Source organism: Sceloporus occidentalis, unplaced genomic scaffold (genome assembly GCF_023333645.1).
Source record: "Sceloporus occidentalis isolate IW3139 unplaced genomic scaffold, rSceOcc1.0.p SCAF_2, whole genome shotgun sequence".
Taxonomy (NCBI): Eukaryota; Metazoa; Chordata; class Lepidosauria; order Squamata; family Phrynosomatidae; genus Sceloporus; species Sceloporus occidentalis.
This window is the reverse complement of record NW_028316982.1, coordinates 247996001-248012454: the sequence shown is the minus strand read 5'-3', so window position 1 is coordinate 248012454 and position 16454 is coordinate 247996001. Positions and strand designations below refer to the sequence as shown.

The 16454-nt window shown below is 38.7% G+C and overlaps 1 protein-coding gene across 1 annotated transcript; it reads right to left on the bottom strand.

The window, feature by feature from the left end:
• Nucleotides 1–8333: 8333 nt before the first annotated feature.
• Nucleotides 8334–15034, bottom strand: LOC149319947 (EEF1A lysine methyltransferase 1-like). The gene is made up of 5 exons (XM_089508465.1): nucleotides 14962–15034; nucleotides 13916–14080; nucleotides 12651–12733; nucleotides 10594–10874; nucleotides 8334–8482 (listed from the first exon to the last, which is right to left on the bottom strand). Exons 2-5 carry the CDS (start codon nucleotides 14066–14068, stop codon nucleotides 8334–8336), a joined length of 666 nt encoding a protein of 221 aa, XP_089364591.1. The 5' UTR covers nucleotides 14069–14080; nucleotides 14962–15034.
• Nucleotides 15035–16454: the final 1420 nt, after the last annotated feature.

Sequence of the window (16454 nt, the reverse complement as noted above, 5' to 3'; positions counted from 1 at the left end):
AAAACTGGTGTGTATCAGCACAATTATACAATACATTTATGCACCAACACAACTATGAGACGTATTCACATAACATTGGGGAAAGAGAAACATGCTCCTTAGAACAGTCTGGTTTATGACCCTTTCAAAAGTGTGGAAAGATGCCAGTTGCCTTTTTAAACCATTCTAATTTTCAGCTTACAAGACTTACAACAGTTTTAGATTTTTCCAGCTGCAGGAACCTTTCAGAATAACAAAGATGAACAGAGATCAGATAAAATTAAACCACGCTGCTTGGCCAATTCAAATAAGTGGGATTGAATGTGTCTTGGCATCCACTGGTGAGAGCAAAACAGCTGCCAAATTAGAAGAATGTATGAGCCAAAAGCAATAATAGCAAAACTTCAGTCAAATGTGCATCCTGGAAGCCTCTGCCTATGCCTCTTCAACAAATAAGAAACCAGTACGATTTCTTCTCATTGGGTTAATTAGTCTAGACCTCTTTCCCCACAATTTGCTATGCTGCAGGCATCTTTGTATATACATTAAAACATTCATTGACTTTAATTTCTAGTTATCCGGTCAGTTCAATGTTTTGCCTTCAGAGCTCTTCCATAATGAGAGACAATGTGTGTGTGTGTGTGTGTACTGTTTTCATAGTGTATTTATTTGTTAAGTCTAGCTATGTCACCAAATTGGAGCATGGGGGGGGGGGGCATGCAAAAGGCCCCTGAATCAGTTGCAGCTTGGCCTTCATATTAAGGATGAGCAAATGCAAAATTCAGCAATACATCTGTGTTTTGTTTTCAGGACATTTGAAACTAGGACACTGAAGCATGTCCACACAAAGTATCTGGAAACCAAATTCTGTGAAGAATGGTTGAAATATTTGGTCTGCTTAAGCTAAAGAAAAGAGGAGATTGATCTGAATCTATTCATCATGTAGCTGAGGAACAGACATGGTTTCACTCATTTCTACAGGAAGAAGGAAAGTGCACAGATGTCAGTGGCTGAAAAGAAGGATAAACTCAGACTTTAGGCCAAATTTGGTCCTCCAGGGGTTGCTTTCTGGCCTTCTGCTCACCCACACATGGCCTTTGCCCCCTTCTCCATGAGACCACTGCTTAGCAGTTAGCCAGTTTTTGTGCAGGTTTCCCTTGCATTCCGACAGGTAGAGAGATCTCTCCTAAAGCAATGGTTCTCAAACTTTGGCCCTCCAGGAATTTTGGACTTCAAGCTTCATTAATAGTTAGAGCTTTTGGGAGCCAAGGTCCAAAACATCTGCAGGACCAAAAGTTTGAGCTTCAAGGTAAAATATGTTTGTATTTCTGGATCCCACTCTTCTGAAGTTCCTTTGTATTGTAAATTCACTATGGAATAAGAGAATGGACTAGATAACTACAAAACTACCTCCCAACAATAAAAGTATGTGGTTCCTACTTCTCAATAACAAGATACACCTAGGAAAACCCATAAGGAGAAGAGTACTGAAACCCACAGATGAGAGGATTTCTCCATCAGCTTTCCCTTACACAAAGAAAAATGCAACAAATTGCAAAAGAACAGTACACTGTGTTATGATATGGGTGGAATACATGCCTTTGCATAGTGACGGTCCCAGGGTCACACTCTGGTATCTCCAGCTACATAGGATTGAATAGCAGGTGATGAAAGACCTCTCTGCGCTGGCAATCCTAGCCAGCTTCCTACATTCTTTTATACAAAAAACAAAACAAAAACAGAGCAATGGTGGATCCCAAAATCCCAGGGAGTAATTTACACAACAGTTTCAGAACATCCTTAATAGTATTTTGCTCTCTTTTGCCTCTGTGGGTACCCTAAGCTCATAGTTCAGAGGTTAAAGCTTTAACATGCTATTTGTTGAAAACTTACTAAGGTGGGTTACACACCGCCATTTAGTACGTAATGAATAAGTACTAGGGTTAGGAAGGGGCGGTGCTTCCGCACCCCCCTATCCCTAGTACGTATTCTGTACGTACAATATGGCGGCGGCCGTTCCACATGGCCACCGCCATATTTACGTATCGGACGCTGTGCGTCCGCACATGTCGCGGTGTCTGACGTCGCGAATGCACCCCTGGCGCCTCGCGACGTCATAGAGGCGCCGCTTAAAGAAGCTCCATTTTGGAGCTTCTTTTTCGGTCTGTGCGGGAGCTGCGCAGTGTGGCTGCTGCGGCTCCCGCACGGAGCAGGCAGCGGCGGCAGACCCGGTCTGTAACCCGCCTCCATGATGAATTTGCTGCCTTTCTGTCTGTCACCAATAAACTATAATGCAGCTGTTCCAAGCAAACATTCTGTTCAAATTATGTCCGACCCTCTAGAGTAACTGTGTGTGCCATATATTTGTACAGAAAAGAATGTTTGCAAGACTTATTTCAAGATTCTCAAATGGTCAACATATCACAGGGAAGAAATGTATTGCTGAACCTAGTCCAGGCCATATTTGCAAAAGCAATTCAAAGCAGCTGGCAGCTGTACATGATCTGAGAATTACTGCTTTTGTCTCAGGTTTTCCCTCCCCATTACTGAGGTCTACTCTATAATAATAATAAAATAATAATAATTCTTGGAAGAGGTACAAAATGTCATAATAATGAAAGTGATGCAATGCAGAAAATGTGCAAACATCTATAATGGGGAATCGTACAACACCACCAATTTCATGTCTCAGTGACAAGCATTCAGATGCATATTACTTGAGGTTGTATTTAAGATGCTTCACAGTTGCTTCACAATTGCTCTGTGTAAACAGTGCATCATAGTACATCATCTGTATGGCTGTATGTTTTGGGGAATGGTGGGAAACAGTGGGAAAGCATTCCTTCAGGGACATGATTATGTGCCATTTTCTAAGGCCTCCTGATCAGCTTCCAGAAACACTGCCAAGTTTTGTGAAATAATTCAAAATGGTGATCAAAATCAAGGGCAGGTATATTAAGATCCCTCTTCTGTGGTCAGTTGTTGCTGGGCATCACCTTATTATTAGCCTCCAATATCCATACAATTTTCTTCCCACCCTCAGTTTTGAAAAACACAGATTGGTGGACTTGCTGCTTAGTCAATGCTTGTGATCATTCAGTTCAAAGTATGAATTTGTCCATGTGAGCACATGCCCCAGGGTCAAGGCATAGAAAGAAAAAGAGGAAATGGGAATTCATTTTGCATAGTCTTTTTGATTGAAGGTGATCATTCATACTGTCCATGAAAGAAGAGTTTGCATGGGAAACTGAACCTGATCTATCCAAAGAGCCTAACACTTTGCTTAAATGATGGCAGGATTTCAAAAGCAGTATACAGTATGTTAGTCTGGAGTTCTGAGAAATAAATACAAACCAGGCTCAGTTATTGAAAGCTTTATGCCAAGGCATATGTATCAAATGTTCTCTTTTGCTCCATTATTTCAGAATTTAGTTAATATAAAAATACGATTTAGAAACCTTTGGCAGGTAAGTAAAAGCACAGATGGCTATCGCCTGTAGAATACATCCTTAAAGAGTGCAGAGTAGTTGTGATATGCCTGTTTAGGTAGGAAAATGCAAATACAAGGTTGTTTGAACATCCAGGGCATAAAGCTTTAGAAATACCTTCCTTCCTGAATTGCTTTTAAACACACATACAGTTATGCAGCAAGATTAAAAACACAGGAGAAATGTCAGACTTTATTCTGATGGATGAAAGAAAGCTCTTCCAGGATAACTGAAGAAGTGACTTCTAAATATGGGAAGCAAACCTTATTTACTGGAATAAGTAAGCATTATCAAGTCAGAGCAAAACTGAAGGGAAACGCTAATTTCCTTTTTTCTCTCTGTAAAAAATAGCAGAAAAGGACATATAATCTCTTGTCTCAAAGAAAACTCCCCGTCACACTACAGAATTATAGCTCTATGACTCCATTTTAACTGCTAGGGTTCCGTTTTATGGACTCCTGGGATTTGCAATTTAGAGAGTGGCATTTCAAATTTTCAGCCAGAGATCTGGTGTCTCACCAAACTACAAATCCCATGCTTCCATGGGATGGAAACATGGCAGTTGAAGTGAAACCAGTGCTATAATTTCCCAGGTACGAGGTGAACATAAATTTTCCTCTATCCTCTGCTACTATTGAAAGTGGAGAGGGGACGTTAATTTAAACTGATCTTCTGAAACAACAAGTAAAGAAGCTACAGACTGAACTGAGCCTGGTACATTATTTTAGTCTGGAATATAAAGCACAACTTTTCTTCATCTGAAAGTACAGTTGATGACTAGTTTGGAAGTAAAATAGTAAAATCAGTGTGTTTTGTGGTATCTTAACAGAATTAGTATGGCACAGCAGGACCTTGGCATCCAACAGTGGTTTGGTTCCAGGATACCCCAGGATTCCAAAATCTGTGGATGATCAAGTCCCATTAAATACAGTGGAGAAGTAAAATGGTGTCCTTTATTTTTTTTTTAAAATGGCAGAATCAAAGGTTTCCTTTTTGCAAAATATATATATATATATATATATATATATATATATATATATCTTCAAGCTGTGGATGGTTAAATCCATGGATAAAGAACCTTTGGATATGGAGGGCTGACTTGTAGAAGCTTTTATGGACTATGAAGTCTACTTCACAGTAGACCCCAAATTATGCAATGTACAAACATACAGCATGGGATTTGTAGTTTGGTGAGACACCAGATCTCTGGTTGAAAATTTGAAATGCCACTCTCTAAATTGCAAATCCCCGGAGTCCATAAAATGGAACCCTAGCAGTTAAAATGGAATCATAGAGCTATAATTCTGTAGTGTGAAGGGATGATAAGTAGTGAGCACAAAGAAATATAACAGGTAGAAAGTATATATAGTGACATTTATCAACAAATGCCATACACAAAGCCACAATAAGCCAATCTGCTATTTTGGCATTTGGTAAGTTAATTAACATGCAGACTAGAATCTTTAAGGTCTTTAATGTGTAAGTTCCTCTTATGAATAAATTGGACAAACCAGGTTGTGCACTGGTGCCATTGTACATGCAGATATGCATACACTTTTAGTTGTGCATTCAGTTGCACCACACTGTGATTCAACCATGGGCTGTACAGCACAATCAATGTGTAATTCCATATGTGGAGATTTACATTATGTAACCCCTATGTTACAAGGAGCCCTGGTGGCGCAGTGGTTAAATGCCTGTACTGCAGCCATTCACTCAAAACCACAAGGTTGCGAGTTCAAGACCAGCAAAAGGGCCCAAGCTCGACTCAGGCTTGCATCCTTCCGAGGTCGCTAAAATGAGTACCCAGACTGTTGGGGGCAAATTAGCTTCCTTGCTAATTAGCTTACTTGCTGTTCACCGCTATGATCTTTGGAATAGCGGTATATAAATAAAACAAATTATTATTATCATTATGATGTGTGATCTTGATTAGTGTGTGGAAACAAACCCTGAACCTTGATTCAGGACACAGATGATGTAACCCATCTTGCAACATAGCTGTTTCTCACTGCAATTTAAAGTTCCTTTATTCAAGAATGACTGCTTCAGGAGAACTCAAGTGCTGTTTTAAAGGAGAGCAGTGGAAGTAATGCTGGTTTGTTTTTCTCCCAGTACTGCTGCTGTGGGCTATATTTCAGAAGAAGGAATGTGCAAAAATAACTTCTGAGTATTTCATTCCTAAGAAAACCAAACAAAATTCCCAGGGTCGCCATGAAGGGGACTTGAAGGCACATCTACACATACACACTTCAGAGCTTGAAAAGTCCCAAAACTCAACAGGATATGTTGCCATCTTTTTAAGGCATCAAGGGCTCAATGTGGCATAATAATGTGGGACACAGACAATAGTGTGGAAACATTACATCAAGAGGAACACAGAACGTAATACACTGAAGGAAATGAGCAAATTCGGCTCTCTATGCTTTCAGGTTTACTATGAAAGTCCCAGTTATACTTTTGTCATTCATCTTACCATGCCTCTTAAAAGAATACTAGTGATACTTATTCCAATAAATACATCAATGGGAGAAATCTAATGGTGCCTCTCTGCTGCCTTCTTGCAATCTCGTTTACCCACAAAACTTAAACTGTGGGACTGGAAGACCCTCCAGAGCTGGTTTGGAGGGAAAGCCCACCTGCATGGTATTGGACGGCACCCAGAAAGTTAGTGTGGAAATCAATTTTGAATTTATTGTTTGGAAAGCAGTAGTAGTTAATTTGTGTCTTGGGGACACATAAGAAATATTAAGGCCTCTGTAGATAATAAAATAGGCAAATATGGTATTTTTTATCAACCTGCACCATAAAGCTTATGAGTGACTTATTGAGGAATTGTTGGATAGGATTAGCAAAAACAATTTAGCACTGTAAATTGAATTTTAACTTGCATTATGAAAAAAGATCTTTTAAAAACAAGAACAAAAACAGATGAACAGATCTTGGGGAACCAGGGTGCTTAATGGCCTGTGCTCTGTCTGGAGAAAAATATGAATAGCTCATAGGAGAAAATGCTGCAAGACATATGCCGATTATTTGATAAGGGCCACACTCTCCCTCATCCTTTTGCTCCCCATTCATATGAGAAAGTCAGGTTTATAATGCATCTGGAAAATTAACTTGCCAGCCTAATCATCTAAAATTGGCTCTTTAAAAAACAGAACTTCTGACATACCATTTCCACTGTACAGTCTCCAATTTCTCTATAACACTTTAACAAGTTAATAAAATGGTATTTTCCCCTCTTTAAGCATAGCAATAATTTATCACAGACCAAATTTACAAGGTGTTAATTCATAATGAGAAATGGCTTGTTACAAAAAGGAAGTAGGAAATTATACTAAATATTCAAACATGCTGAAACACTACCACATATCTAAATGTGTTAGATTAACAAAGCTTTTGCTTAAGGGATAAGATACAACTGAAATGTATCCACGTAAGGAATCATTTTTTAGGTGACAAAAAATAAATGAATGCAAATATTACAAAAATGTCATTTCTACCTAATGCATAGAAATGAGATTAAGTGCCAGTATTATTGAAAATAGGGGGAAATATTTGAAAATTGATTTTTTGTTAATATCAAAGCTTTAGAATAGAGATCATGTAAAATATGATATCGTAGGGCAACAGAAAGTGTGCTGGAACTGGGCCCAACTTCAAATATATGCTAACGTGAAGTCATAAGAGGAACTTGAATAAGTTGTTTTCTGCCTCAGATCCAATGGGAATTATAAAAAGCAGCTAGAGAAGGGCTAGACCTGTGAGGTTGGTTGGCAGGATACAGAGGGTGTTTTGTGTGGAGGAAGGCCACACAACCACTGCAACTGTCCCATGTGCCCACCTCACTTGTTTCATCTGTTCCCCACTTCTTGGCCACCCTCTCCATTGTTTCAGTTCCTCTCTCTAATCCCATCAGAATCAATAACACATTACTTCTTTAGTAGATTAACGATTAAGATCAACTTTTGTTAGATTATATGTAAGAGATTTATGTTTGTTTAGTTAAGGTGTTGATAATCGTCTTTATACTTTGTATGATTTTGATTTCAAGGGTACTGGCTAGTGCCATCCAGATACCTCTGACCAACTTAACAGGAGGTGTGTTGGTGGGCAGCACCACAGCTAAAGAGCAGGGACAGGCAGTGATGCACAGCTTGACGCTTGGAAGAAGACGTCAGCCAAAGCAGCTGCAGCCACTATGATCTCATGAACTCCAGTGGGCCATATGCTGAGTGCCAAGCCATAAAAAAATAATATTTTCCTCTATCTCTCTCTGTCAGTACAGGCCTAAGGAACTCCATTCACTGTAGTCAATGGAAAGTTACTAACTATTTTTAAAGCAACACTGTACAGCAGGTAGAATTATGATAATACAAGCTTGTCTGAAGCTAGATTCAAATTGCAAGAAAATAAACATTAACTAAACATTAGGAAGAATGTAATAACAGTAAGAGCTGCTCAACAGTGGAATAGATTGTCTTGCAATATATAGTCTCAAAATGTGGACTACTCTTTTTGAACAGAGGATGGATGGTCATGTGTCAGGGATGCTATGTATTCTTCATTGGCAGGTGACTGGACTAGATTATTTTTGAGAGACTTCCCAAATATATCATGGTACCCCAAGTCACTCAAACTCTCTTAAATAACAGTTCTTTTATGTATGGCAATCCAGGTATAAATTCTAGTCCATTAAATATAATGAGAAGTTACCATATTCCCATGAACACTATCCATTGGTTAGTGCATCATCACCACCATATCTCTTCCTTGCTGCCAGAAAAGACAAATGTTCACACCACCCACAAATGAAAAAACGCTTCACACTGAAATATGTCACCAGTATTTATATGCTTGTTGTCAAGAGACAGAATTAGAATTAGAATCTAGTCCAGAATCATAATTCACATAACATCGAAATTCATTGGCTAGGTTTCGAGTATGTTTTGGAATAAACTTGCACATCTTCACACCAAGATAATTTGCAGCATGTTCTTCCATGACTGAACCTAAGAAAGAAAGAAAGAATTTTTTTTTTAAAAAGACGTCTCCTGTATCAGACTGAGTAGCTTTTCTGGATCAGTCCAATTTAGCCTAGCATTTCATTTCCAACAAGGGCCAGTCAAATACTTGACAGGAGACAAGAGAAGACGACAAAGGACCTTCCATCCTGGCTAACCCAAATAATAGAATCCAGAGGGCCACTGACTCAGATAGTCCACCTTTTTTAAACTACTTACAAACAGTTAGAGAAAGCTAACCAAGTCTATACAAGTAAGAAAGGCTTGCAAGAGTGCTCGCCTTACAAATACAAGCAGTGATCTCAAGCTAGGGACAAAGACAAGTAAAAGGGATCGAAGCTTCCTTTAGCAATAGAACAAGGAGGGAAACCAGCCCTTCCTCACCTTCTTCTAGTAACTAGCTGAATTCTTCAAGTAAACAAAGTCACATAAAATAAAAACAGATATCAATATATTGTACTGCACTGACTGCCATATATGTGATTCTCTATCTGTTGGATAGGGGCCAACGTGGTGTAGTTGTTTGAGTGTTGGACTACAACTCTGGAGACCAGGGTTCGAATCCCAGCTTGAGCATAAAAACCCACTGAGTGACCTTGGGCAAGTCACACTCTCTCAGCCTCAGACAATAGCAATGGCAACCCCCTGCTGAAGAAACTTGCCAAGAAAGCCCTATGATAAGTTTGCCTTAGGGTCAACGTAAGTCAAAAATTACTTGGAAGTACACAACAACAATCTACTGGATATGATCTATTGGCTGTGTGTGCACCATGCAATGAGCTCCTAGTCCTCAGGCAATCAGTTCATTGTCTAGAGGCCGATGTGGCTAAACCAGAGAAGTGACTGGTAGAGAAGGTCTTCTGGGATGCAACAATTGCTTTCCAATTCTCTGCAATTGCAAAAGGCAAGGATCCTGAGGAAGGAGGGCATCACTCTGAGTTAAATTATCCATTAGGAAAGGCCCATTCCTTGCTGCATGAACATATATCCTCTCAATACCTCTGGGAAGTAAGGGAACTGTGGCAGATACACAGAAACAGACATCAAAGCTTATGGCCATCATAGTGAATTTCCTTTCTGGTGCAAAGGTTACAGACATCAGAAGATGTATTTCATAGCTTTCCCACACCAATTCCATATTTAAACATGTCACCATAAACAATTAACTTGAAACTACTATACCAACTCCTTGTTTTTACCTAAACTTTTCCTCCCTGTTTCCAGTTATCTGTTCGAACCCCCTTAATGCCACTTCTCTTTCTCACTTTTGATTGTCATTTCTGTTTAGTTCTTCCCCACTTAGTAAGCTGATGGGGAGATGAGATGTTGAATGATTACAGAAAAATGCTGCTGCCACAAGGGATCCCTCTTGTGGTCACCTTCAGCACACCATCTGCAGAAAAAGGGATATCCAGGGCTCCCAATACTTTTATCAAGATATTGTCCAAATAGCGTATTTTAGATGAATAACCAAACTGTATCATCATCATCTCACCATTCTCCCAATATAGGAACTCAAGGCAGTAGTAGTAATATCCCTGAGAATAATGGAAACAAAGACAAAAAGACAGGGAAAACTGAACTAGTGAAATCTATGGGGACATATTGGATTGCAAAGGAAGCATATTTTTTGTGTTGCAAATGAAGGTTACATTTCCTGCACTTTCAGAATCAACCAGCAGCTGCATGGCCACAAGGAGGAGGTGCAAGCCTGCAAGTAATATCCCCCATACCATCTGAACCAAGAACAGAAACAGCAAAATGCAGACCTATGACTAACAGCTTCCATTTTTTTCTCCTGTATGGTTTGTAACACTTTGCCTGATGAAGAAACCAGTGGAGCTTCAATAGCTTGCAATATGCATCTTGTGCATTTTGGTTGGCCAGTACAGGTATCACTGTTTGGTGGACTTTTTACTGGATTTGCTATATGGCCAACACGACTACCACTGAACATTTTATTGAAACCTACAAATTGAGATCTGTAATTACCTGGAGGACTAGAATGATGATGACGACAAGGATATATTACACACTCCTGTTGCCTCCCCCTTACCACAAACAATGCAAAAATGGCACAGAAGTAAAGAATATTATACCTGTACAAAGCAGAATCTTTCCTTTTGTTAGATATTTTATCGTTTTTGCTGTTTTTCTGAGACACTCTTCAGACAGGTAGGGTGGATCTGCTAGGACAATGTCAAAACTATGTGCTGTGAGATTGTCCGGAAGATTCAAAGGATCATTGTAATCATAGAAAATGTACTCAGCTCCATATGCAGAAAATCTTCGGTCATATTCCAATATACATGTTGAAAAATCATTGCTGTTCTGTTCTTTTAATTTTTGATATATACTGGGTGCACTAACACATGCTATCCTGAAATGATAAAGAGTTACAGAAGAATTTCAGTTATTATCATTTTCCTCAAAATGAGTTACTATTTGGACTGCAACTACTGAGGATTCCAAAAATGAAAAAAACTTTTCCAAGTTTGAAGTTCCAAGCCTTTAGTTAAGGAACAGAAACACTATACTGAAATCAGTGAATAGACTTCTTTTACACTGAAAAATAACACTAATTTCTATTCAGAATAGAATGTAAAATACAATGTCTATGCAGAATCAATGGGACTTACTCCTAGTTGTATATAAAAGTTATTTGTGGCCCCTCAAAAAGCCATTTCTTCAGCCCTCCAGAGCCTCTACAGTACCATGAAAAACAATCTCATCTTTGAAATCCTAACCATTTCTACTCCTAAAAGGGTTTGCAATTTTGTGTTTTTGAGGTCAGTAAACCCCAAAAGCTTTTCAAAAATCCAGATGGGAACTAGCGTACACACAGTGTCCGGGACATTGAAAATTGCCCCTGGGCTTTCTACAGTCGCTTACTGTTGGTGTAGAGGAGTGCAGCCTAAATAAATTTACAAAAAATGTCCCATTTAAAAAAATACAAAAACATGAACACTCAAGTAACTAACGGACTACACCCCTCATGTGAATAAAATGAAAGATACATGACCATGTGTGCCTGCTGCTATCGAGTTTATCACACAAGGGGAAATCTGGAGTTTAAACAATGATTAACCCATGAAAATTGTGCAACTGATATTAAAATGCGATTAAAATGAAATTAACACAAGAGCCATTATCCCAGGAACAACCAGGGAATAACCAGGCAATAAACAGCAAAAAGTCATTCATGGGAAAATCCCATGAACGATTTGCTGCTATTTCTTGCCTGGTTATTCACGGGATAATGGCACTTTAATCACGTTTCATCTTGATGTTGTGTGAAAACCATTAGCACAATTGCAGGATTATCATGGGTTATTCATGTGTTCTTAGCATCATTTTTCAAAAAGCCTTTGGACTTAAATGGATGTAGGTTGAAGTTCTTACATAGATCGTAATTTATTGAATTGCTTCTGAGAAGTTTCAGCCTCGTGTCATCTGTAAAATGGATGTGTTGGTTCCTTTTTAATGTTATTATGAGGATGAAATATACTAAAGTATACAATTCTTTCTATATTATACACAATGCAGAAATGATAAAGACCAGAAATATTTTAGTCTTTTGTTTTTGTCATACAAACTCACAAAGTTGTAGTTACATGTTGATACATTATGAGGTATCCAGCAAGTAATGTTATTTTCTTTTTACAACGCTTGCTTTGAAAGCTGGGAAATAACTAATTCCAAGTAACATGTTACTTGTAATTTATTTCCTTTTGTAATAACAAAGGTATAGCTACATACAGTATGTAGCTATACTAAACAAAGGATAACTTCACTTAATTTGTATTAAACTATAATTTTTGGTCACATCTATAGTTACAGCGGTGTAACCTCACTAAATGGTGGAAGAGAAACAATGTAACCTGGTTCATGAGGCAGTCTTGTGCTTGTGATGAGTGTTGCAGCAGTGATATGATAGATGGAAGAAAACATATGTTGTACCACAGGCCAGTAGTTGGTACAATTGAGATGATTAGCGACTAAAAGCAAGTATATTAGTTACTGTTGAGAAACAAGGAGCAAGATGTTACTTTAATAATTGCAAACAGAATTGTGATTTACTACTTCCGGAGGGCCTTGGAAATATACCATAATAAATTACTAATTCTGCTTTATTTATAAATATTGTAAAGCATACCTGCCACCTCTTCCGGCTGCTCTTATAGCCTCTCTAGCCAAACAATCTGCAGTGTCGGTATCATACCAGAACTGGCTCAGTTGCTGGAAGTAATAATTCACAAATGTGATATACTTTTTTTATAACAACATATGACTATTTAGCTTCTTAGCCAACAAAAGAAAACACATACACACATACAGGCATGCCTCAGTTAACAAAGCCTTAGAAAAATAAGGTTTTTTAAAAAAAGAAAGTCATTTTATTCCCCCCCCCCCCCCCCAATTCTCCTTTTCTTCTGTCTCCTCTGTTTAGCAGCATAGGCATTGGGAGGATAGTGATATGGCTGGAGAAGCACAGACTTTCAGTGTCAATTTACAACAGTGCCGCTGATTCTACTTTATAGTAGATAACTACCATAGTTATCTGCGCCTGCTTACAACAGGCAAGGTAAGCAGCAGTAATCTCCAGAATCCCTTACTGAACATACACGAACAGCAAAACAGAGAGAAAAGTGAAGAACAGATAAGCATGTCTCACCAATATATTTTAATAAAGCATAGATCTATAGGTTTGACTATAAAATAGAAATCATAAGGAAAGTGGAGGCTAGTGAAAGAAAAGAAAAATCTCTCTGGATGAGTTCTGAGTCAGAAATATATTTCATTGGGAACTGCTGCCATGGCCCCAGATCAGCCAAGAGGGCAGGGAAAGAAATAAATGGGAAACATTTGGGCACAGGAAAAATAAAGAATGGTATTTTGAGAGGGGAGGGGAGGAAGAGGAACAGAATTTGTATATATAGTTTAGATTAAAAATACAACTAAGATATCTTTGGTTCTTCCCTTGGTTCTCCTTTCCTTAGGCAGATCCTAGTTTTTAAGATAAAAGAAATATGAAAAAAGAAAAAAATATAAAAAGCAAAAGAAAGATAGTTTTGGGTTTACTGATATTAAACCCAGACTTTGGTTATCCTTATCTATGCACACAAGGAAAAAAGGTAACTCAAATTTTCCAAACTTGGAGTCTGCTACATGTAAGAATCCAACAGTGAATTTTACTGAAGTAGGCTGTACTTAGCAAGTATTCAGCAGAAAGATTTCAGTTCATCAATGTTTACATTTTCTATGGTGGTAGATGCACCAATCCCAAAGTTATACCAATCACAATAGATAAAGATGTTTTGTTTTACTTAGCTGTCTTGCTAGGAACATCTCTTCTCACTATGTCTGTCTGTATACTTGCAACTCTGAGCGATATCATTAGTCAAAAGTGCACTTTCTTACCCAGTTCTCGTCTACTGAGCCAAGAGAATAGTTGTTAGATTTTTCTGTTGTCTTTATGTCTTCTTTCTGCTGTTGTTCAATATAGAACTCCTGCAGAGCAGCTAAGGCTTCAGATGAAAGCTGAGGGACATCATCATCATCACTCTCACTCATTTTTCTAGATGCCTGGCAAGGAAAAACAGTCCATTCCTCAATTAACAGGAATTTTCAAAAGACACATAAACTGACCGTAAAACTAGAACACTTTGTCACAACTGCCAGAGGAGTCACTTTCTTATTTCTAGAAACACAAAACTAAGAACAAGCGCAGTTGAGATCTTTTAATTTCAGACATTTTGATAGCCAGTATGGGATTATTGAAAGACAAACAGGAGACCACTTTGATAAGAACTCAAAATGTCTTCTTTATAAGAAAATATGGCAAATATTGTCAAAGTGAGTTTTTCTTCTAAAGAGAAAAACTGTTCACAAGTAAGCTTCTGAAAACAGGACACTTAGCAGGATCCACAGTTCACAGCAGATATATATGAGGATGGGAGAAGAGGCAAGTGAGTATGCTGTATTTTATAGCAACCGGGAAAGGAATAATACGACTGCATAAAACACTGGAAAACATTGTGATTTGAAACACTAACTATGAGGAGTAAATGGGGCATACATCCTCCCATCCCATACAGACTGGATCGAAGCAACACTACTCTGTCATGTGGCACAGTTAAGGTACAAATGCAGGAGTCAGAAAAACTCTGACAATCACATATATATGTTTATACACATTCTCCAGAGATTTGTTCCCTGAGCCATTATTATGCTTAAGATAAAGTTTCGTGATTTTTAGTGCCAAATCTGATGACACTCTTTTCAAAAAGTAGGAAATGTGGAGATGTAAACTGGTTCTGTGCATGTTTTTGGTCAACATTTATTCCACTTAAATCAAGAAAAGGATTATTAAAGTCTTCCTATGTTATTCCCAATAAACTGAGAAACAGAGCATATAACGCTCCACTTCCTGTGTTAATTTAATATCAAAGCTATATTTTAATCACCCGAAGATGCAGAACAGGAATCCTGGAAGCAGCTATGTTTGGTTTCACTTTCAAGGTGTCAAGCAAAATTGTGTTTAAATGACATTTCACATTATTGTTTTCTGAGTCTGTATCAGTTCAGCTGCCAATTTCTAAGAAAACATGTTTTCATTTTACCTAGCTGTGTATACTTATGTTAAACCTGTTTCCTAATGAAAAAAATCTTTTATGTATTAAGATGATACATGCCAAATGTAAGCCGACAGCAATTTCTCTTGTGTATGTTACAGAATCCTCATCCTCAGTCTGAGTTTTGACTCAGCTTTAATAATAGGAGAAAAATTACCAATTCAAATGCAATTTATTTTGCTGTTGTTGTGGTGGTGTGTCTTCAAGTCCTTCTGACTTATGGCGACCCTAAGGCAACCTATCACAGGATTTGATTAGTAAAGTTGCCTTTGACAAGGCAGAGGCACTAGGGACCACACAGTAAACATACGATGGCTACTGAAGCACAACAAGCGATTCCAGAGAAAAAGAAATCACCATGTGCTTTATATATCACAAAAAGCTATGGGTGGCTTTTAAAGACATGGGGTGCCACTAGATCTGATAGCCCTAATGAGAAACCTGACAAGAGGCTACAGTAGTTAGAACGGAATATGAAGGAGCAGAATGGTTCCCAATTGGCAAATGCAAGCATTATCACCCTACTTATTTAACTTGTGCACATAAAATATCATTCGAAGAACAGGTTTAGCCTCAGAAGAATGAGCCGTGAAGGGAGTGGAAGGAACATCCACAATAGAGCACTGAGCCATAGCAGTTAGAGTGGTGTCAAACTGGGTTATTTCTGCAGTGCGGATGCAGCTTTTCCCTCATGCCCCGTGGATAACAAAATCCCTGGATGCTCAGGTCCCATTGACTACAATGGCATACAAAATGGTGTCTCTGATCTAAAATGGAAAATCAAGGTTTGCTATTTGGGATTTATACTTTTTAGAAATATTTTCAAGCTGTAGATGCTTGGATCCACTGATAAAAAAGTCTGTGGATAAGGAGGACCAACTGTAGTTTGTTGTGGCACCAGAGCTACTAAACTACAGTTCCCAGGATTCCCTAGCACTGAGTTAAAGCAGTCTCAAGCTGGGAAATGTATTTTGTTGTGGCACCAGAGCTCTCTCTTTCTCTGGCGATGTCTCACAAAACTACACTTCCCAAGATTCCTTAGCAAGTGAGCCAGATGGGTTGTTTCTGCAGTGTGTGCTTTGGACCTTGCAAGGACCCAAGGCCGTGGTTTCCCCCCAAAAAACTGTGGTCCTTTAAAAGAGATTTTGGACTTCATCTCCCAGAAGCCTCGGCCACGTTGGCCAATAGCCTGGGATTCTGGGAGATGAAGTCCAAAAACCCCTTAAAGGGCAGAGTTTGAGGAACCACTGAACCCCACAGAGACTCACTGAGGCGAGGCCTCGCTATCCACTCACCCAGAGCGAGGCCTCTCCTTTCCTTCTCCC

Excerpts from the sequence above, each read along its gene's own strand:
- LOC149319947 (XM_089508465.1), bottom strand. The coding sequence starts at position 14,068 with ATGAGTGAGAGTGATGATGATGATGTCCCTCAGCTTTCATCTGAAGCC. Across the intron at positions 12,734-13,915 it reads GCTCAGTAGACGAGAACTGG|CAACTGAGCCAGTTCTGGTA; the intron begins GTAAGAAAGTGC and ends TATTACTTCCAG. Across the intron at positions 10,875-12,650 it reads GCAGCCGGAAGAGGTGGCAG|GATAGCATGTGTTAGTGCAC; the intron begins GTATGCTTTACA and ends TTATCATTTCAG.